This window comes from Bicyclus anynana, chromosome 2 (genome assembly GCF_947172395.1).
Source record: "Bicyclus anynana chromosome 2, ilBicAnyn1.1, whole genome shotgun sequence".
Classification (NCBI taxonomy): Eukaryota; Metazoa; Arthropoda; class Insecta; order Lepidoptera; family Nymphalidae; genus Bicyclus; species Bicyclus anynana.
Genome location: NC_069084.1, coordinates 16,117,333 through 16,138,779, shown reverse-complemented (window position 1 = coordinate 16,138,779; position 21,447 = coordinate 16,117,333). Strand labels below are relative to the sequence as shown.

The following is a 21,447-nucleotide window of genomic DNA, read 5'->3' as shown; positions in this document are numbered from 1 at the left end:
ATAGGAGGCCGTACTTGTACCGACTCGTAAATCTATGAGGTAGCCTTAATTATACAGCCCTTGTGAGCCTAGCCTATCAACTCAATGAAGGAACTTATCTGAAAAACTATAATAATCATACGCCGGTATACAATATTACCTAATACATATGTACCGAAGTATACCATGGCTACATTTTGACCTGAAACAGAAACAGTCGGCGCCGGGCCGCGTAAGCCGAGATATTGAATTACAAGGTAAGCTAAGTATCTACCACGTACGTACACTTGAGGACAGCATCGTTAAATTGACCTATTAAACAATTTATATTTAACTTTATTGATACAATTTGGGAGGAGGGTATCAGAATTTTTTTACTGTTGATACTGTTATAATAGTTATACAACTTAAAAGCCACAATGCCACAACAAATTGCGTAGTATTGATTTATCTCAGTCCGAAGCTCCGAATTTTTCATTTCCTGGTAACTCAGCTAGCTACCAGAATCAATAATTTTCGTAAATCTATTTATCACTCTTAAGCGGGATCCAGGACAGACCGACAACCTTCAACTCTAAATTGAAATATTATAAACTAGCGGACGCCCGCGACTTCGTCCGCGTGAAAGTCGTTGTAAACTTTCAACTACCCTTATCCTACCCTACCCTAACCTACCTCTACCCTTCCCCTACCCTACCCTATCCCAACCCTACCCCTACCCTACCACTACCCTACCCCTACCCTACCCCTACCCTACCCTACCCCTGCCCTACCCCTACCCTACCCCTACCCTACTCATTAAGGCTGCACTTCTTTATTTATTCCTCCCACCGCGAGTCGCGTCGAGCGCGGCAACCATTACACAAAAATAATCCTTAAAGTCCTTAAAGCATGAATTATTATTAGTATTCACGCGCGATGGCTTAGCGTATTTCATGTATAACTTTGGTGTTTCTTTACCGATTTTTATGATTCTTTTTTTATTGAATAGGTAATAATGTTAACTTTCTTATTAGGGATGAGTGATGAGTGTTATAAACATAAGAGTAAACAAATATAATTAGAAAGCTACGAACTGCTAAGCTATCGGGAGTTACACGTGTTATTGTGAGTCAACCATAAAAGATAGACTTATATATGCTGTTATGTTTTTAAAGATAATTTTAAGCAAAACATTTCCGTCATACATGATTTCTATGTAGCTTTAACCATTAAGGCTGTACACGCGACGGAAGCTTAAAAAATTGAGTAACTTCTCCCGTTTTCTCAACATTTCTCTTCACTGCTCTGCTCCTATTGATCGTAACGTAATGGAAAGTATACTATAACCTGCCCAGGAGTATGTAGAATAATTGTACCAAGTTTCGTTAAAATCCGTCCAGTAGTTTTTGTTTCAACAACAAACAGACAAAAATTTTACTGATTGCATTTTTGGCATTAGTATCGATCACTAATCACCCCCTGATAGTTATTTTGGAAATATATTTCATGTACAGAATTGACCTCTCTACAGATTTATTATAAGTATAGATAAGTACCTATATTAAATTAAAACATTTTAAAATATCCTTGAGTCCATTAACAAAGCTTCCGTCTCGAAACAAGTTTCTAAAATTCGCGTGTGCCAAACTTGTCTAAAATATTAAAAACAGATTATACCTCCTACCTAGAACTACCTACTCAATTCTAGTTATTCTTTAGTCAATATAGTAAACCTGATTCTCAATGGCGTAGCGTTGTATCTGCCTTAATAATGATACGGGCTACTAGCCACAGCTGATTCTTCACATTGGTCTGGTAGTAAAATAATAATAATTGAGCCATTTACGGTTGAAATCCGTTTACTAGCTCTGTTTATAATAATCGACACCTCCCTTAACCAGAAAGCTGGCCTAGATTTAGGTCAGAGAATCAGTTGTACCAGACAACGTAGCAATACTGCCAGCCTTCTGGGTCCAGGTCCAGTAGTTAGCCTATGTGGCTTCTGATCACGAGGGCTCTATGATGGAAGCGGTCTAACTTGGCAGGAGGAGGATAAAACCCCACTCCTATCGGTTTCTACGCGGCATCGTACCGGAACGCTAAATCGCATAGCGGTAGGGTGGTAACGAGCCACGGCCGACCAGCCAGACCTGGACCAATTAAGAAAACCTCAATCGGCCCAGCCGGTGATCGCACTCAGGACCTCCGTCTTGTAATCCACCGCGCATACCACTGCGCCACGGAGGCCGTCAAAACTATCCTATATGGAGCGAGGCCAGGAACTGTATAGAACTGTTAGAATAGACTGCTAATGAATAAGTTTCAAGCGCTAAAAATCTATTCGAATTTATGTGTTGAATTATCGAGACTCTATTTAAATTCCGTCTTGTATCCTTGCCTTTTTGATTTTGAATTGGAATTTTGGTTATTTACCGTCGTATGTCCATAAATATATTCAATAGATGATTTCAAAATTGGGTGCTCAAGCAAACAAGTTTTGGCCATTAAAACACCAGTAGATACATAGCTATAAATTGGCGATTACACGAGTGCAAAATGATTACGAAACCTGATTTTGGGGGCTTGCGAAATAAGTATTTTTTTTTTGTTTACATAAGCACGTTGTGCGGGACTGTCCAGTGCGCTAGTCGGTTCATTAGGGCTTTAATTCTGTCGCAAAATACCGCTGCGTGTTACGTTTAAATATCGAACATTGAGTTCGAATTTTAAATATCGGAGTATAGACTGTTATATTTTTTTAATTGTGATATTTATGCTATAAGCTCTAAAGAATGCATTTTTATTGGTGTTGTGTTTTTGTGGACAATCGGACATAATATTGTTTTAATTTGAATAGTGCAGCTACTAATTTTAGTAAATTGGATTATGTACCTACTACCTACCTAATATAAGGAACAAACTGTAAGAAATTAAAGGTAAGATTCATCATTTTTCAAAAGTTTATATCCTTGTACCTTCTTGTACTCAATATCATCAGTCTGATTCATAGTGCCAGTCTCAGCTCAGCTGAGCTGAAGGACACTTCTATAATCTGATAACAGGTCATTAAAGGGACGCTTACACCCACAATCCTGCTCTGAAAATAGCCAATTTCTTAAGCGAGAAAGAATGAATCCAATAAGCTTTTTCACTTCAACCCACCTAAGATCGAATCCAGAACTCAATAATCACCAGACGAACATATTAAATAGATATATAGGTACTAGAACCATGCAGATAGTACAAAATGCATAAAGCAAAGGTTCAAGTTACATTATACCAAATTTTTATAAGCTTTCATTGATGCTTTCCGGTAAAAACGGGTCCCGGAGTTCTTACGTCATTCGTACATGGATTCCAACCACGAACATGGTAGCATCCAGTGCCGGCTTTAGCACTACCAGCGCCCTTGGGCGAGTTTTTGACGGAGCCCCTCTCCCATTGAAACCTATACGCACAAAAATGTATGATTACTAGCAGACGCCCGCAACTTTAATTTAAATTTTTCACAAATCCTGCGGGAACTATGGATTTCTTCGTGATAAATAGGAGCTTATATGTTGCTAGAATTCACTCGGACCCCTGCAACTCGCTGGATGCCCTCGGTCTATTTAGTGCGGCGCGCCGTTATATCTATCTTGCGCCCCTGGTACCTGGTGCCCCTGGGCGGTCGCCCAACCGCGCCCTACCCTGAAGCCGCTCCTGGTAGCATCATAAATGAGTTCACATAAAAACCTTAACTCAAACCAATCCACAGTTCCTCTTACATGAAGTCTAGATAACTTATGAAACAGCTTTAAAAATATGTTGTCATATATGAAATACGTTGTCATATAAGACCTTTAGAAAAAGGAAAGTTTTGTTTCCTCCGTTCTTATAGACGTCGGCTCCTCTCTGGATCTGCACTTATTCAAACCCCGGGTGAAAATTTATAGCGTATCCATATTAATAATAATAAACTCGGCTAATTTTCTTCGCTTGAAAATGGTAACTACACACTATACTGCTTCAAAGGTTCTATGTTCGGCCATATCTATACTAATATTAAAGCTGAAGAGTTTGTTTGTTTGTTTGTTTATTATTTGTTTGTTTGAACGCGCTAATCTCAGGAATTACTGGTCCGATTTGAAAAATTAATTCAGTGTTAGATAGCCCATTTATCGAGAAAGGCTATAGGATATATATTATCCCAGTATTCCTACGGAACGAGAACCTCGCGGATGAAACAGCGCCGCGTCAGCTAGTGTATTTTCACTGATTTTATATTTAGGTACCTAGGTACTAGGTATTTAATATAATTATTAATCGTCTTGCCGTACCAGTCCATATCCGTGGAATTGGGTATCTACCACCTTCCCACGGTCGTAAAATATTTCTTCGAAGGCACGCGCTACAAGCAAATCGAGTTTTATTATCTATCTAAAAATACTAATAGAATCAGAAATAACACGTGCCAAATAACACGTCCAGGACTATAAAAATTTAAATCAGTTTACATAAATATCTATTCATAAATTATTTATAGTATACTCATACATATATTTATTTAAATAATACCTACTCACTAACCATTGACTTGATTTTTTTTGCGACCAGTTATTAAAAATTAAAATCCTATAGGAATCCCTTTTTAATTCCTTTACCGTTAAGCTATGGTAGCTAGTTTTACTACTTTATTAACCGACTTCCAAAAAGAAGGAGATTCTACGTTCAGCTGCATGTATGTTTTTTTTTTCACTACAATCTCAGACCAAATATCTAATTTGTCTAAGACTACTAAAGTTACTACTAGACTGGTGTACCTACCTGTACGTAAAACTTGGCGATTGCTCTTCGAGATGGTAACCGTAATGGCACGTTATGATGTCGGCTTTGAACTTTCGCATCGATTTAGAATAGTATAGGTACAATATTTAACTTGGTTAATCAGCTTTGGTGAAGCGCAGTGAGTCATGATCTCGTAAATTATTTCCTATACCCTTTGACTATTTAGACTAATACTTACAAATGAAACGTTACTCCATCTTTTACTGAACTACAAGTTTTTGGCCGCTTTTATGCCATTCAACTACTGAAACCGGCATTTTGGGAGTTCTTTCCACGACGAAAACGATTACAACAATAAAACATCTATTCTATAGCAATTCGCAACAGTTTTTATAAACGCGTTAGATCATTGATTTTTGATCTTTGCCAGAGGGGTAAAGGTTAGCGAGGCAGGTCCTGTTATTAATGGTCGAAGCGTATACCGGAAGAGACCGGAATTAAAAAAATATAGGCTGGATTATTAAAAGTAGGGTGAGGATGAATAAAACTCCTTGTAGCAGTACCTATACCTACTATTATGCATCCAAGCCGAAGTTTCCAAATTCTGTGTACATAACCGGTATTTTATAAATAGCTGCAGTTTGTCTGCTTTCGAAAGGTACCGAACTTATAGCCTTTTTTTTGAAGACTGCATTTTATAAGCTTTGTAATACGGTTAGGGTCCTACATATTTTAATTGATTCAGATTAAAATTATTACCTATAAGTAATAAAAGAATTTAATAACTACAATTTTTATAGCAAATCCGATAACTTCTACAAGAGATAGGTTTAATGTAGGTACTTACACCTACAGCTAAATATAAGTAAATAAATATCTATGTATGTAAAATTTATGAAATTGTACATTAGGCATTTTTTTAAAATCTACATAGGTATTATTAATGTTTATTTAACCTACGCTACATCAATGGGGTTGTTTAACGAACCCAACCCAATTCGTTCAAGTTTTGAAACTGTAAACTAGATGGCGCCATCGGTATTTTAAATCGCAGTAGCGTGTTGTTATTTAGCAAAGTATAAGTACCTACGTAAACTTAATCAAAGCATACTTACCTGGCGTAGGGGACACCGTGATCATGAAGGCGGTTCCCCCAGAGCGAGGCCCTTCCATTGCACTGCGGCTGGGTTGACTTCTGCGATTATCCCTAATGTGGATAACTCGGACGCGTAATTTTTGATAGTGGGGACTGCGTACGCGCCGTCTCCCTCAGAATAATTTGAAAATATTACTAAAATAAATACTATTCGATACTTTTAAATCATAATCGAAAGTAAATTTGTTTATGATTTATGAGCAATAAGCATTTAATTTAGTAGTACACAATACAATACACATTCAGATAATCTTTGTTTAGTACACTGTATAAAGGACGATGAGAATAGAGAAGAACCAAATCGGATATCGAAATATCAAAACTAAATATAAATATAAAATGACCATTGTCCTTTATTACCAACGAATCAATCACCATATAAGTCGAAAAAGGCTATATTTAACACCTATACACTAATTGGGTCTATTCTATGATCTATGCTATGCCTCCAATTTACGGACGTAGGGTAGAGCATTGAACCTAGCTGTTACGAACTGCGAGGTGTTAATAAAGTAAAGGCAAAGCTTTTTCCACGTTATCAGGTGGGACATTTGCTCTATCCATCCATACTAACATTATAAAAAAAAGTCTGTCTGTTACTATTTCACGGCTTAACCACTGAACCGATTTGGATGTAATTTGCTACATTTAATTACTTTTAACCACGAAATGGTTTCCATCAGCGCTACAGTTGACAAAACAGTTCACAGTTTCTCTTCTACTTGGACGCATCGGCCGATGGAGTGGATGAGAGACAGATGCGTCACATTGCGTTAAAAGTAACGTTTAGTCCGATTATGCCTTGCAGCGCCGGGCCGAAGTAAATTTTAAAATGGAGCGAGATCCAATTATGGCGCCTCTCCTGTTTGTTCCTAATAATATGTATAAATAGATACCTATACCAAATTATGAGTGTAAAGTTAGAATGGAACGCGAAGATCTCGACCATACTTTGAGATGACCAATTGAATATCAGGCGCAGTACCGTCTACGGTTGAGAAGGATTATCATTTAGGCGCTCTCTAGGATTTGGAGACAGGAGCGACTGCTCCGTTCGCCGTATGGACGGGCCGGCCCTGATGCCTTGTATTGCTTGTTCGGCACTCTCGCTGACATGCTCGGATCAGGCGGAACGTGACAATGAGGCTTTTTCGTGCGTGCAGCCGATGTTCATCAATTTATAAGATACTAGCGGACCCGGTCAAGCTTTGCTTTGATTTAAGTGCACTTTTTCCCTACCCCTACCCCTTGACTCTTAAACGTGTGTACGGGAAATAGAAAAGGGTTGTTTTTATGATTTTCCCCGCAATTATTATAGTTTTTCTCACCTATTAAACCTTCCCTATACCTATAATCTATAACTATAATCTATAACTGAAAGAATTTTTCAAATCGGACCAGTAGTTCCCGAGACTAGCGCGTTCAACCAAACAAACAAAGCTTCAGCTTTATATATTAAGTATAGAAGTATAGATTATCACTTCATAAAATAATCCTCTAGGTAAAGATGAAGATCCCACGCACGGACACGGTGCAAGGGTCGGCCGCTCTACGCAAGCCGACCACGGTGATGATCTACCACGACCGGTACACGGCGGGCGAGACCACGGGCGGTTTGAGCGTGCTCTTCACTATGCTCTGCATCGTGGACCTGTTCGGAGTGTTCCCTGTGGTTGCGCTGCCGAAGACCATCATATCCTGTGGTGAGATTTAACTCGAGAAAGTTGAGACACTCGAGAGAGTGAATTTCCGGACCGATTTGAGATTCTGCAAGTTTTAAGTTAGAAGTAGGGAGCTTTTTTTCTTTAGTAAACAATCGGCATGCTTTTTTTTAAGTTAAGCGTCAATGCGAGAGCCGTGATAGGTCAGTGGATATGAGTGATATGACCTCTGCATTTGCTTCGGAGGGTGTAGATTACAGTCCGGAGCATGCCCATTTTAACAAATGAAATATCACGTGTCAAGGAAACATTATGAGGAAATCTGCTTGCTTGAGAGTATTCTGAATACTTTGCATGTATAAAGTCTGCCAATCAGCATTGGGACTATTAGCCTAGGACTAACCCTAACAGTGAGCCGAATATACGAATGATGATGATCATCAATGCAGTGTTCTGGTTTGAGGAATATGATTGCCCTAAGCAGGAAAACGCATTATACCTACGAGTATTTTATATGGCCTAGTTCTGACTCCTCTAGTATTCTAATCGAGTATGAACAATTTTTGGGCGATAAATCTAAAAATTGTTATACTCGACTAAAATACTAAAGTAATCAGAACAAGGCATAAGCGATGTTTGTGCCGCTGGATGTAAGCAGAAGACCGTGGTGTTTGAAAGTCATTACAAGGCTTCCATTTTCCGGATGTACAGGTCACTGGACATCTATAATGCTGATAATGGTATTGTTGAGAATGATAATGAGGATGGTGATGTAAAGGTGTTTTTTGGCAGGTATCTACGGAGTGCCGCTCGTCATATCAGTATTCGCGCTGCAGCTGTACACAGCAGTGCTTCTTGGACGGAGCTGGCTTCTGGCGCACGAGATATCGCCGCATATTAGAGAAAAGAGTAGGTATGGAAATGGATCAAGAACATTTGTATTATAATCTGGCTACAAGGCATCAAGTTTTCCCATAGGTAATATTGATAAAGAAAATTAACAGCTCCCCTCTAATAATTCTTAGACGTGTCATATAGGTATTGGAGATTTGTCCCAGGAGTATTATTACGTGACGAAACCACAAATTTTATTATATCTCTTCGTACGCAATTTGGTAATGCGTGAACAAAATAACCTCATTAGCTAAAGTTTTCTAAAACTGAATAGTTGCGCCCAATACGTATGTAGTTGAATTAAATCTTTTGAATCGTAAGAGCAATTAAAATTTCTCACATCATTTAGGTACCTACCTACTAAGTACAAGTCTAGGTCTAGTTCTTATTTGAATCTACACTGCAGGTTTCCCTACGCGGCAGTAGCAGAGTTAGCGTTCGGCACTCAAGCCCGCAGACTGGTGACGTTCCTCATTGACGCCACTGTTTTCGGCGCAGGAGTTCCTAATTTTATATTTGGTAAGACTTATTCCTATAGCATCTCAATATTTAATTACAAAATCATTAAGTGAATATCTCCTTCGGATATAAAGAAGTGTTGCCGCATTTATTTGCTAAAAAATGGCTCAATTGTTTATTTTAGTCACATATTTCCTAAAATAAATCTTTAGTGATCATCAGCCTATATTTAATGAGTTAAGAGAAAGATTTGGAGCTTCAACCCATTTCATTGATCCAATGGGATAATATTTCATCCGTCGATAATAACCGTTGATGTAACAGCTCCGGACTGTCAGAAAATTTCTCATACGAAGTCAACCCATGATGAACCTATTAAATTCAAAGTTATTTTACCTTGAAACTTATGAAAAGTATGTAATTTACAGCTTCCCAAAGCATGCAGATGTTCTGGTGGAAGATCACCGGCGGAGAGGTGGGGGTGACATACTGTGTGTGGATGATGGTCATAGGATTGCTGCTATGTCCTGTCATGTGGCTCGGCTCGCCAAAGGATATGAAGTAAGTTAACAGACATACATGGTATAAGACATGTGATTGCAAAACTGGCTATGGCTATGACCTATGTCTGTCAAAAAAGTAAACGTCTAAGGAGTTTTAAGAAGCAATTACCAAATTTGATGCTTTTTGATGACCATTCAGGCCTTTTAAAAAACTTGGTATTACAGCAATGACAAGTAATGTAGATTCGAAATATCGAATTATTAAAATAGCCAATAGGTATTAGTAGAAGAACCAAACAAGTAGCAGGAACAGGCAACCTTGGTGACTGGTGTTTGGAAGTGGCTACAAAAGGTCTAACTGGGCCTAGAGTAGGAAGGTGCCTTGAAGGACTTGAACTAACTTGCTAGAGTTACTTTTTCGAGTTTTTTTTTAAAAGAGCAACTGTTGAGTTTCTTGCCGGTTCTTCTCAGCAGAACTTGACTTCCGAACCGGTGGTAGAATCTTTACAAATAGTCAACTGACGTATCAAAAGTACTTTATAGTGCATTTGTAAACTGAGCCTACTTAAAATTTTGGATTTTGAAATTGTTTTAATTAGGTAACTTCAAATCGTTACTTTTAAGGTATTGTTCATGACTTTTCTAGTTGTTTTCAGGCCCATAGCTCTAACATCAGTGTGCATAGTGACCACAGTGGCGATAGCTACTTGGACCTGTATCTGCCTTGACAACACCTCCGCCCCGGCATCTGGAGATGTCCTTAAATATGTTCCCAACCCCAGGGACTTTCTTGTTGCCTATGGGATCATTGCTTTCCAGGTAAAAACTTTGTGATTACAATATGCTAAGCGTCTTCGTTTATTCCCCCCTCTATTCTTCTTAAAGAAAAAGTTTTTTTCTTTGTCACAAGGGCAGAAAATACTTGACCCAACTTGACCGAAAAATACTGACATTAACTGGGGTGCACAGACTACTAAAGGGATATTTTTCCATTCAACAAAAATGAATATACTCCCTATTGGGTACATTGGGAGTATATCCATTTTTGATTTTTACAAATTTACATTTTTACCTAAATGTTTTGCTTGACTTAATTTTTTAATATTTTTTATACTAGCTAGTTGACATCAGCTTTAAGAGATTTTTAATGATATTGCTTATTATTCTTTTAATATACAAATTGTTAACCATTTGATTCCAGTTCGACATCCACCCCATGCTGCTAACATTGCAAGTGGACATGAAAGACAGTCGCAAGATCAACTCCGCGGTACTGGGAGCCTTCGGTATTACGGGATTCATGTTTATGGTGACGTCACTACTGGCCGCCGATAGATATGGGAACAATATAGAAAACAATATATTGCAAGGTAGGTTATGATAAACCATAACTACTGGTTGATTTAATGATTTCCCATTAGGTGGTACACATATTTGAGAGATCCAGCGAATCACAAGATATTATACAATATACATAAGCTTATGGTATTATAAAAATACTTTAGTTTGCAATCCTTGTGTGTTCCTTGCTGCAGAAAATTCTCTAGTTTTTGCGAAAAATAGCAAAGTAATATGTAATTCAATTTGGAAATCTTTTGGAGCTCCTATAACCTACCTATATACGAGTACATGACCAACGAATATGCCCAAATATTTACTTTGAAAATGTAAAGCAGGTAGTTGATTGAGGGTACTTTTGGATTTGGATGGGATCGCAATTGCGTGAAGAGTTCCCGTGATTCCATCACGCTATGAGTTGCTTTTTCCTTGATAGAAGTCCGATATAATCTTGACGAGAAAGTATCCGTGAGGGATACCTCATGAAGAAGTATCTTGTGGGTTAGATTCAATTTAGAAGCATCACGAATTTCTTCTTTCCAGGGATGCCTCCATCAATAGCGCTTTATATCGTGGCACTTTTAGTGACATTGCAACTTTGTCTCTCCAGTGCCGTTGGCAATTCCGCACTCTTTCAGCATATTGAGGACTTGCTGAAAATTCCTAGAGGTAAAATACTAATAATACCTGCATCTATTAAAATGTTTGACATTCTGTTTCACTTTCAAGTTAAGTGATTAACATACATTTAAATTACATTTTATTTTGTTTAGCGTGCTTTAAATTAAAAATGTCCTTTCAGAGTTCTGCTTCCAACGTTGCCTACTTCGGTCTGGCATCGTCGCATTAGCGGTATTTCTCGGAGAATCAGTACCAAGATTTGATTTGGTAATGGGACTAGTAGGTTCAACTCTAACCGGCCCCCTGATGTTCATATTCCCACCTTTATTCTTCTTAAAACTCTGCTACAAACGGTCTAATATGAAAGAGTTGGATATACTAATAGAGAGGAGAAAGAAACACTTGACCGAGAACAATATCAACAGAAGAGGCAACAATGGCGGCCTGTCAAAGTTCCCGCTCATTTTACCGAGAACACAGACTAAATACAAAACTTTTGTCACTCAACAAGAATATATCAATAACATTGTTAATAATGTAGATGTAGCAGATTATACAGTAAAATGGTACGATGTTTTACTGGCAGTGATAGTAATGGTCATGGGCATTGTGGCCACTTTTGTGGCAACTTACATAAGTTGGTCGGACGCCATTTCGTCCGCTGAGTTTTCGCCGCCATGTTTATTGAACGCAACGGCCGCTGCAAGAAGTTTTATAGAAACTGCCAACCATAAAGTGTAGCGGAAATGTAAATAATTGTAAGTGTAATAATATTAATGGACGTTGATAAATAAAACCAATGTAGACACTTCTCCTACTGAAAACCTTCACCTACTGGGTTTTATTTTTCGTCTTAGATACATTACGAGCAAAAACTAACATTAATCCAATTTGCCCAGTCTATAAATTTTTATTGAGCGTTATGACATTGGTTGCTATTAGAAAAAAAAACCTATCGAAACTTTTGCATAACCATGGTAAATATCTGTGGTAGTGTGGTTTAGAAGTTCTTAAACGGAATCACAGTCACAGTCCACAGAAACACTACGATTTATTGCAAATAAATAGTACGATTTATTGCAAGTAAACAGCTTAAAATATAATGGCGAAAATTAATTCAGTGTTTTCAGATGTTAAAACTGTATATCTTTTGACTTACAAGGATATTTAATACATTTTCAAATAATTGGAAAATTATCGTTTCTGTCTGAGCATATTTTCCATTTAACTTCTTCCAACCGACCTACCCTCAAATTGCAACAAGAATGAATACTTATACATATCTATACTAATCTTACTAATATTATAAAGCTGAAGAGTTTGTTTGTTTGTTTGTTTCAACGAGTTAATCTCAGGAACTACTGAGCCGATTTGAAAAATCCTTTCAGTGTTAGATAGCCCATTTATCGAGGAAGGCTATAGACTCTATATTATCTCCGTATTCCTACGGGAACGTGAACCACGCGGGTGAAACCGCGCGGCGTCAGCTAGTCTTTAATATTTCATATAATTATTATAAAGATTTAATGATAAGGTAAAGAATAAGAAATTACTTAGGCCACTTTTATTACGATGATAAGTTTGTATTTTTAATCATAGTATTAATTATGAAATAAAAGATGTTTCAAATTATAAAATATACATTTTTATTTAACAAATCAACAAACATCTAACACTTTATAATTAAGTCAGTCCATTCGGTACATTCATAATAATTATTATTTATAACAATTTTTGTATTGTATAACAAAGCAAAAGTTTAATATAACAAAGTTTTCCTTTAATATCTACAAAACTATAGGAACAAAAATACACAATTATTATAAAACACAAAAAAATGGAAATAATTTAAATAAAATTAATAAAACTTTATTAAATTAATAAAAGTTTCATGATAAACGGAGCATTTCAACAGAAATAACGAAACATGTAAAAGAAACCCTTCCCCTGACGCGGTCGGATAATAACAAAGTCAGTCCTTATATCACGTTATAGATAAATCAATCTTCATTCTCTTTACCTTACTCGGAAATAAATGCGCATTTAAGAATATAACCTAGAATCAATATTATTTCATACTTTTAATTTTTATAGTTTGAATTGTCTTGGAAGACGATTAAATTAAAATACCGCCAACCAAAAAAACAACTTTTGAATATTTGCGTGACGAAATCTCGAAGCTTTTTTATTGGATTAAGCCATGTGTTGAAACCAGGGGCGTAGCTACGGCTACAGGGGGCCCTTACGTGTGAAAGCAAAAATTAGTAAAATGTAGGTAGGTAATCTACAATCTCTTTTTTTTTCCCTGGTGCGCACATAAGTTGGAAACATCCTACATAGGTTAAGTCACAGTCATATTATTTTAAGCGAGCATTTTTGCTTCTTTTGTGTAAATTTTGCCCTTCATTTGGGCCCCCCAACTAATTTTGATACATGGCCCCTCCAAGGCATGCTACGCAACTGGTTGAAACACAATTACATTCTTTTAAATTTCTTTAAGTAGGTACATGTAACATGTGTATGCAGCCAAAACGCATAAATGAATCCTCACTGGCGCGGTATAGGGGTGAGGATGACAAAGCGGTGCGGGAATCTGTTTATGAATTAATGACTAAAGTACGGTCGCTCGGAGACTGCGTTTCTGACGGGTCATGATCGAATGGACGATGCAACTTCAAACTGGCGTACAAGGTTATCGAACTGCGCTGTTTCAAAGGTTATGCCAACTGTATGTCTTAGTAGTGATGAGACAAAATAACGAGGCAATTGTAATTGAATATGTTTGTCCCATTCGATCAGGACCTGTCAGAAATGCAATCTTAGAGCGGACTCTAATGCCGCGTGCTCCGGTAATGTTACGGTAATGTTCCGGTACTACGCTGCGTCACGCGCTATAGCTTGGCAACTTCGTTCGTAACGCTCCCGATGATGCGCGCGGCCGGGAGGAGTGTAGCGATGAATAGAAAATCCACGACTGATACACGTCACTTACCCGCACGCACGATTTCACATCCGCACAGTGTTTCCCCCTGTCGCCCGCATATCATGGGAGTGTTCAACGAACTTGCCAGACTCTAGAGGACTTATTTATGTAGTCCGCTTATAATCACTCAGACAAAACATCTCGCCAATATAGTATTATAGGATGCTATAAATACAATAACTTTCTACTTAAAAATAAGTTTTAAATTATAATTGAAACATGTCAGAAAAATAGTTTAAACGCATTTTCAGTCACTAACCTTCATTTCAATCATTTACTTTTTCTTCATAACTAGTTTGTCGCCAAACTGTTGTTTGATCACCTTTTTATCCAACTTGCCCATCGCATTTCTGGGCATTTGGTCAACTATTAGCATGGTTTTCGGCAACTGGTAAGGCGCTAACCTTTTCCCCGCATCGTCTTTCAGTTCCTTCAAGGTCAAACTAGCTTTCTCTTTGAGAACCACAACAGTTGCTATGATTTCACCGTAATTATCGTCATCTATGCCTAAAACCGCTGCGTCAGCAACGCTGGGGTGTTCCAATATCGCGGACTCGACTTGTAAAGCGCTGACTTTGTAGCCGCCAGTTTTGATGATATCTATGGAAGTTCTACCGAGGATTTTGAATTTGTTATCGGAGAACGATGCGGTGTCGCCTGTGCGGAACCATTCGTCGTCAGTGAAATCTGGGGACTCTAATTGTGGGGCTCTGTTCCAGTATCTAAATATGAAAATTACTTATTAATTTTTCGATAGTTTAAGCACTGGCTATTTTCTTCATTTTATACAAGCTGAAAGTTTGTTATATCATGCCAACCACCCAGGACCCATGGGTAACTATGATGGGCAACTGTGCAGTTTTGAGCATGGAGGTTTAATTTTTTTGGGTTTGATTTTTTTTTGGAATGGTCTATTTTTGGCGATATATCTAAGACAATGATACCCAGACCCAACGACGTAAATACAGTATAGACATTTTTCCCACGAAAATTGTTACCAATGCTGATTTTACGGCCAACCTTTCAAGAGTTGCTTTTTGACATTCAGATGAATAACTTGTGTCATAACGCTTCAAATTAAACAAAATGCCGGGTTGTATTTTTCAAATTTGCATATATAACATACTAAATTTAGTGGATTCATTAGTTCCTCGCAAAATATTGGAAAATGTATATTGATTAATTATTATTCACTGTTTAAACTAAACTTCTACAAAAAAACGTCTGGTTCTGATCAATTAATGAATAGGACACTTTAAACTTACCTAGAGAAGACTGCCGGACCTTTGAGTAACAACTCTCCTTCGAAGACGCCATCTTTGCTCAACTTGTGTTCTGCTACAGATGTCTTCCAAGTACCCTCATAGGATTCCTTGTTTGAAGTTAAACCGAGTCTGTCTACGGATATCTGTAAAGAAATTATCGAATTAGCTTTAATAAGTATTGTACTGTTGTTTAATTTATCTCAAAAAATTTGTAATTACTTTATAAGTATTTTATATCAACATATAGATCTTCACTTTCCAAAAATCTTTCTAGAGGTTTTTTTTTTCATTTTATACATGGTAAAATATATTAGTATGTTTTATGGAACTAGACAATAAGCATTTAGGTATTGATATTTTGGGCTGTTATAGATATACAAATTAGTTATCAATTACAGATATTTCAACCAGTTCACACAAAAGTATTAAAAACTAGCGGACGTCCGCGACCTAGACCGCGTGAAATTCGGGTTTTCACAAATCCCGCGGGAATCATGGATTTTTCTGAGATAAAAAGTAATTCATATATTGCGTAACAACCTCCTCTATTTTCCAGTGAAAATCCTGTTAAAATTGATCTAGCAGATTAGCACCAGAAATACATACATATTTATTTTTTCAAACTTTCGATTTGTGTAAATAACTATAAGCACTTAATAAAACAGTTATTTTGAAATCACAGACATTCACTTATAATTTTATTTATATGTATTGATTATATTACGTAATCCTTCCCCGTGAATAACTTTGTCTATTGACAAAAATCATATGAAAGGCTGTTTAATAGCTAAACCAAGCAATTACCTGAGTGTCAGGATCGGGAGATTCAACCGTGACTAAGGGATCTAAGCCATTGTCAGTAGCAGCCGCGAGCCTGGCCGAAACCCCTGGCAGAGGCAACCCCACACAGCCCAGGGTTCGTCCTTCCACGGGGCGGTAAGGGTTGCTGAGCGCCATGCCGCATTCCGACATGCCGTAACGTTCCAACAGCCTCATACCTGAGATCTGGGGAAAACAAGGTAATTTAAAATCAGTACCTTAAGATGTTGATGATAATATTTCCGAAGTTCATGGATTAACCTCAATGCTAAGCTAAAGTGATCACCAATCGATCCAAGGTGAACTAACTTATTGATTGTAATTTTTGCTATGTTGACGATTTACATAAACTAAGGCAAACCCGAATCTTCTTAAAAAACCGCACTAATCAGGAAATTCCGAAAACCGCTTTACGTATAAAGATGAAAGGAGAAACCCACTTTCCCTGCAAACTCTGAAAATTGCCCATAAATTAGAACAGAGATCTCAGGAGGCCAATTTTCAGAAAAATCCATGTTGGCTAAATCAGCAAAATTACTTGTTTAAGGTACGATTAGATAGCGCAGTGTTGGTCGACCCCCCACCAGGTGGACTGACGACATCAAGCGAGTCGCAAGGATTCGCTGGATGCAGACTCAGTATCGTGATGTTTGAAAGTCCCTACAAAAGGCCTATGTCCTGCAGTGGACGTCCATCGGCTGATATGATGATGATGATGAAGGTACGATTGCGCAACTCGATCTGATCCATTTGAAATCAAATTCATAACTGACAGCCATGACCTTGGGATTAATTTGACACATTTTGTCCTTCAAATCAAGTCTTTCACCGAACCTTACCTCCTCCCACTTCTTGAACAGCGACTCCGGCAAGGCAGCGGAGCCGGCGCACATGAGGCGCATCCTGGCGGAGAGCGTCGCGCGCACGTAGTCGCGCGTCTTCTTGTCCGCGAACATCTTGTCGTAGTCGGCGGCCAGACGCGCGTACATGGCGGGCACGCCGTGCCACACCGACACGCGCGCGTCCTCGCGCTCGCCCGTGCCGAGCAGGCGCGCCCACACGCTATGCGACACGAATGACGGCAGCATGCGTATCCTGACACAACACTTTAATCACTCAGACTAATGGGGATAATATAGGTTTGAATATATTGATTTTTATGAGATATTCGGGTAAATAAGGTCAATTTTAACTAATTAATATTGTAGTTTTGCGCACTCACACATAGTTATTAGTAGTGTATTGTATGTGTCGTAACGAATAGCCATTTTGTTCATTAGTCAATAAAGTTCATGTCGCCTCAACCCACTATATGTAAAAAATAAAGATAGACTGGATGTTTGCAAAATAAATATGATTATAAAATTTCAGAACCTAATCTAAGCTTGTTATGCTTAAAAAGTTACAATTTTGTTGGTGAATTTGTGTGCGATACTGGTCCTTATGTATTAGTCTGAGTTTTATCATAGTCATTAAGTCCGCCTAGGCACACAACGGGATGCGATGCTTAGAACGGGAGTATTCGTATTCTGTCAAATGAATAAATACACGCGGATCTTATAAGGCATCTGTTTTGTATGTACGTTCGGAAACTTAAAAACTTTTATGGGCTTTATTTTAACGGCTATCAATACACGACTATGGACGGTAAAACCTTTAAAACAGGTGGACGCTATTTTTTGGGCACGTCATGTAATACACACAGTCTGCAATACGTAAGACTAGATTATTTGTATTCTGTCAAACAGTCTGTAATACTTGCTTTTATCCTACGCACACGTATATCGCAGGCTTATACAATACTGCCATGCGGCGTGCAGGGAAGACAACATTTGGAGAGCATGCAGATGAAAGATGACATACCTAGCTCCAGCAGCTAGAGAGGCATTGAGAGAGTTCAGCTGGCCGTGTATGTGGTGCAGAGGCAGGGTGTGGAGCACAACATCCTGCGCGCAGTACTGCCACGCGGCGTGCAGGGAAGATATCTGCGTGGAGAGCATCCTGTGGGTCCACACTACGCCCTTGGGTTTGCTTGTTGTACCTAGAAAACAAGTGAATATGCAATTTCGAAAAGGGCACATCTGATATTCTGTACATACATCTCACAAATATAAAACATCTAATAACATTAATAACAGAGTTTAAAGTGACAAGAAGTTTTCTTCCCAGGAGGCAGTACAAAATGCTTTCACACAGTTTGTGCAGTCTAGATCGTCGGAGTTCTATCGCAAAGGCATTAATGACCTTCCCATTAGATGGCAGCAATGTATAGATAATAATAGCAACTATTTTGATTAAATAAATTTGTTAAAAATTAAAAAATAAACAATTTAGATTTTCAGTACAAATCGCCAATTTCATACTTTAACCCCTAATATTTAGATTAATTTTAAACAACTACTAAACCGATTTGGCTGAAATTAGAAAAGGAAATTGATTTTACTCTGGATTAACACAGGCTGCTTTTCATCTCGGAAAAATCCATGATTCCCGCGGGATTTGTGAAATACTGTAATAACTCACGCAAACGAAGTCACGGGGGTTAGTAATACTATAAAATCTTCCTCATAAACAATTCTCTCCATTTATGAAAAAAAAACATTTTTCACTATTATACACTGACACCCAATTGGAGCCCATACTTACCACTAGTATAAATCAGCATAGCCTCTGTACCGCCATACCATATATTGGATGGACCAACATCACTTATTGAAAAATCCTTCATTTGATCATCTTTCCCAAGTTTCATTCTACGCAGTATCTCTTTTAATTCGTCATCATTGCTCTGGCTATCTATCCCCTGGCCATCTATTCCCTGGCCACCTTTGCCCTGATCATCTGTCCCATCTTTAGGCCTGTATACAACTAGTAATGGTTTGGCTAGTTCTTCGGACACAGGTCGGAGTATTTTCTCATAGTCTTGTAAGCAAATAATCAGTTTGCTACCACTGTCTGTAATGTAGTACTTTAACATCTCAGCTGGGTGGAGGGGTGTTAACGGCACCGCTGAAAAACAGAATATTTTTTTCAATGTTGTAAATTTATTGATGCTTCACCCCTTAGCTTATAGAACCCAAATTAATTATACACTGGAATTGATCTGTGTGTGTGCCTAGCATGTGCAACACAAAAGATTTTGTCAACAATATGGGTTGATGATGATGATGTTGATATATCTCTCTTGTCTTCTTGTGTCATTGAAATATGATATTGTGCTGACTCACCTATATTTCCTGTCATCCATATAGCCCACTGCACAACAATGTGTGATGCGTCATTGCTACACATATAAGAAATAGTGTATTCAGTTTCACCAGCTGAAAATAATAAAATAGCAACTATGGATTCACTGTGCGGAAGCCTGGTTCATATTGTGGTAGAGAAAAGCTCAGGACTGACTTGTGACCAATGGATGTAGGGTTAGAGAATTCCTTGACGATCTATTAACACTCCCCTTCTCTGCTCATGTTGTTCTCCCTGCCTAGCCCAATTCAGTAAGTTCCTACTAGAGCAGCTTTGTATAAGTCATTATGTGTTTTGAACATAAAGGTTGAGATAGTTGAATGAGAATTTAAAAAAGTAGAATACCATAAATAACTGTAGGAGAGTAAAAATAAAAAGTTATCTCTTATAGAAAATGTTACTATTAGCATTCATTTATTTATTCATATATCATTTATGCACATATTTATATAAACAAATACATTAATATTACTATTATATTGTAATTTATTCTTGCTGTTTTATCCTCATGCATGGTTTTATTCTCATAGATCCTGTCCCACTAAGAATATTGGCATAGGAAGTATGGTATGTGCTATTGAAAACTATAATATTGTGCAATACTTCATCCAGATCAATTCAGCTGTTCTGGGATAATTTAGTAACACACATCCATCCAAACAATTGCATTCAAAATATAAATGTGATGATATTATAGAATATCTTACGTAAGACACATAAAACATCCATATCCTTATATTTTGCCTATACTAAAGCCATGTTTATCAACAAATAAATTAAAAATGAGGGTATGAATTACTTGTTTACACCTAATGATAATTATAATTAACTTGTTCCTAAATTAATGACAATAACAATTAGATACAGTTAATATCTTTTGAATAAGAAGTTATAAAAAAAATACATACTTTTAAATAAATTAGTTATGAAGTGGCATTCATTTTCTACCTTTGTAAGGTCTACCAATCTGCATTAGGTCAGCGTAGTGAACTATTGGCCTAACCCCTCTCATTCTGAGAGGAGACTCGTGCTCAGCAGCGAGCTGAATATGGGTTATAATGCTGAACTTACAAAGTTGAGCTGCAATGTCTTTACTGAGTGCAGTAGCTGCTTCATACAGGGCAGCGTAAGTGTATGTACCAAAGTCATCTTGCAGGGCTACTCTTGAAGGAAACAACAATGCTCTTCGGAATACTGGCACTGCACCACCTGTTAAACGATTTATTTTTATAAGATGGTGGCAACAGTCATGAATTGATTTTTTTGAAATTTTGTCAGTTTATAAATAATTTGATACTCACCAGATTTTATGTCTTGATTAAATGAAGTTAAGAGCTCTGAAGTAGCCTCTTCTTTAACAGCTGTATTAGAAACGCATCTATATGCTGAAAATCCAAAAGGTTTTCGTAAAAGCCGGTTTATTATGCGCAAAGACCGAATCGGAAATTCCATTATAAATGTCTTCTTGGCGAGATATTTTTAAACGTGATATGGTTGACACACGAAGCACTTTATTTTGAAATCAAAATACAATCTATGAATGTAAGAAAAATAATACTTTTAGAGATAAGGAAAATGATAGGATTGAGAATGAGAAGATAATTTTCAATTTTATTTTTATTTGGCTAGTGAGTAGTGACAGTGACAGGCGTGACACTGACACTTTGAGTGTGACATTCTGTAACACTTATGTTTCAGTTCTGAAATCTTAAAGGTCGCGGACTAATTATTATTTGTAAAGCGTAATATAAATGTTTCCTGAATGAACAATAGT

At 37.6% G+C, this 21,447-nt stretch overlaps 2 protein-coding genes and 1 non-coding gene across 4 annotated transcripts; 2 read left to right on the top strand and 1 right to left on the bottom strand.

Annotated features, from left to right (window-relative positions):
* Nucleotides 1-106: 106 nt before the first annotated feature.
* LOC112055477 (probable sodium-coupled neutral amino acid transporter 6) lies at nt 107-12,997 on the top strand. Of its 2 annotated transcripts, none has more exons than XM_052886682.1 (9): nt 107-236; nt 7,386-7,587; nt 8,338-8,458; nt 8,846-8,958; nt 9,327-9,459; nt 10,058-10,220; nt 10,603-10,771; nt 11,283-11,408; nt 11,542-12,997. In XM_052886682.1, the coding sequence occupies exons 2-9, from the start codon at nt 7,392-7,394 to the stop codon at nt 12,099-12,101; spliced, it is 1,581 nt and encodes a 526-aa protein (XP_052742642.1). In that variant the 5' UTR covers nt 107-236; nt 7,386-7,391; the 3' UTR covers nt 12,102-12,997. The 2 variants fall into 2 exon arrangements, with proteins under 2 accessions (XP_052742642.1, XP_023951377.1); XM_024095609.2 differs by lacking the exon at nt 107-236 and adding an exon at nt 2,573-2,897.
* On the top strand, nt 5,836-5,997 carry LOC112055479 (U1 spliceosomal RNA). The gene has a single exon (XR_002887504.2). It is a non-coding gene; the product is annotated as a U1 spliceosomal RNA (small nuclear RNA).
* LOC112055475 (malonate--CoA ligase ACSF3, mitochondrial) lies at nt 12,983-21,318 on the bottom strand. The gene is made up of 9 exons (XM_024095605.2): nt 20,975-21,318; nt 20,745-20,882; nt 19,655-19,747; nt 19,074-19,436; nt 18,291-18,468; nt 17,267-17,522; nt 16,413-16,613; nt 15,609-15,751; nt 12,983-15,065 (listed from the first exon to the last, which is right to left on the bottom strand). The coding sequence occupies exons 1-9, from the start codon at nt 21,123-21,125 to the stop codon at nt 14,618-14,620; spliced, it is 1,971 nt and encodes a 656-aa protein (XP_023951373.2). The 5' UTR covers nt 21,126-21,318; the 3' UTR covers nt 12,983-14,617.
* Between the last annotated feature and the right edge of the window lie 129 nt (nt 21,319-21,447).

Excerpts from the sequence above, each read along its gene's own strand:
- LOC112055475 (XM_024095605.2), bottom strand. The coding sequence starts at position 21,125 with ATGGAATTTCCGATTCGGTCTTTGCGCATAATAAACCGGCTTTTACGA. Across the intron at positions 20,883-20,974 it reads TAATCAAGACATAAAATCTG|GTGGTGCAGTGCCAGTATTC; the intron begins GTGAGTATCAAA and ends ATCGTTTAACAG. Across the intron at positions 15,752-16,412 it reads CTCCCGATCCTGACACTCAG|ATATCCGTAGACAGACTCGG; the intron begins GTAATTGCTTGG and ends ATTTCTTTACAG.
- LOC112055477 (XM_052886682.1), top strand. The coding sequence starts at position 7,392 with ATGAAGATCCCACGCACGGACACGGTGCAAGGGTCGGCCGCTCTACGC. Across the intron at positions 9,460-10,057 it reads GGCTCGCCAAAGGATATGAA|GCCCATAGCTCTAACATCAG; the intron begins GTAAGTTAACAG and ends AGTTGTTTTCAG. Across the intron at positions 10,772-11,282 it reads AGAAAACAATATATTGCAAG|GGATGCCTCCATCAATAGCG; the intron begins GTAGGTTATGAT and ends TCTTCTTTCCAG.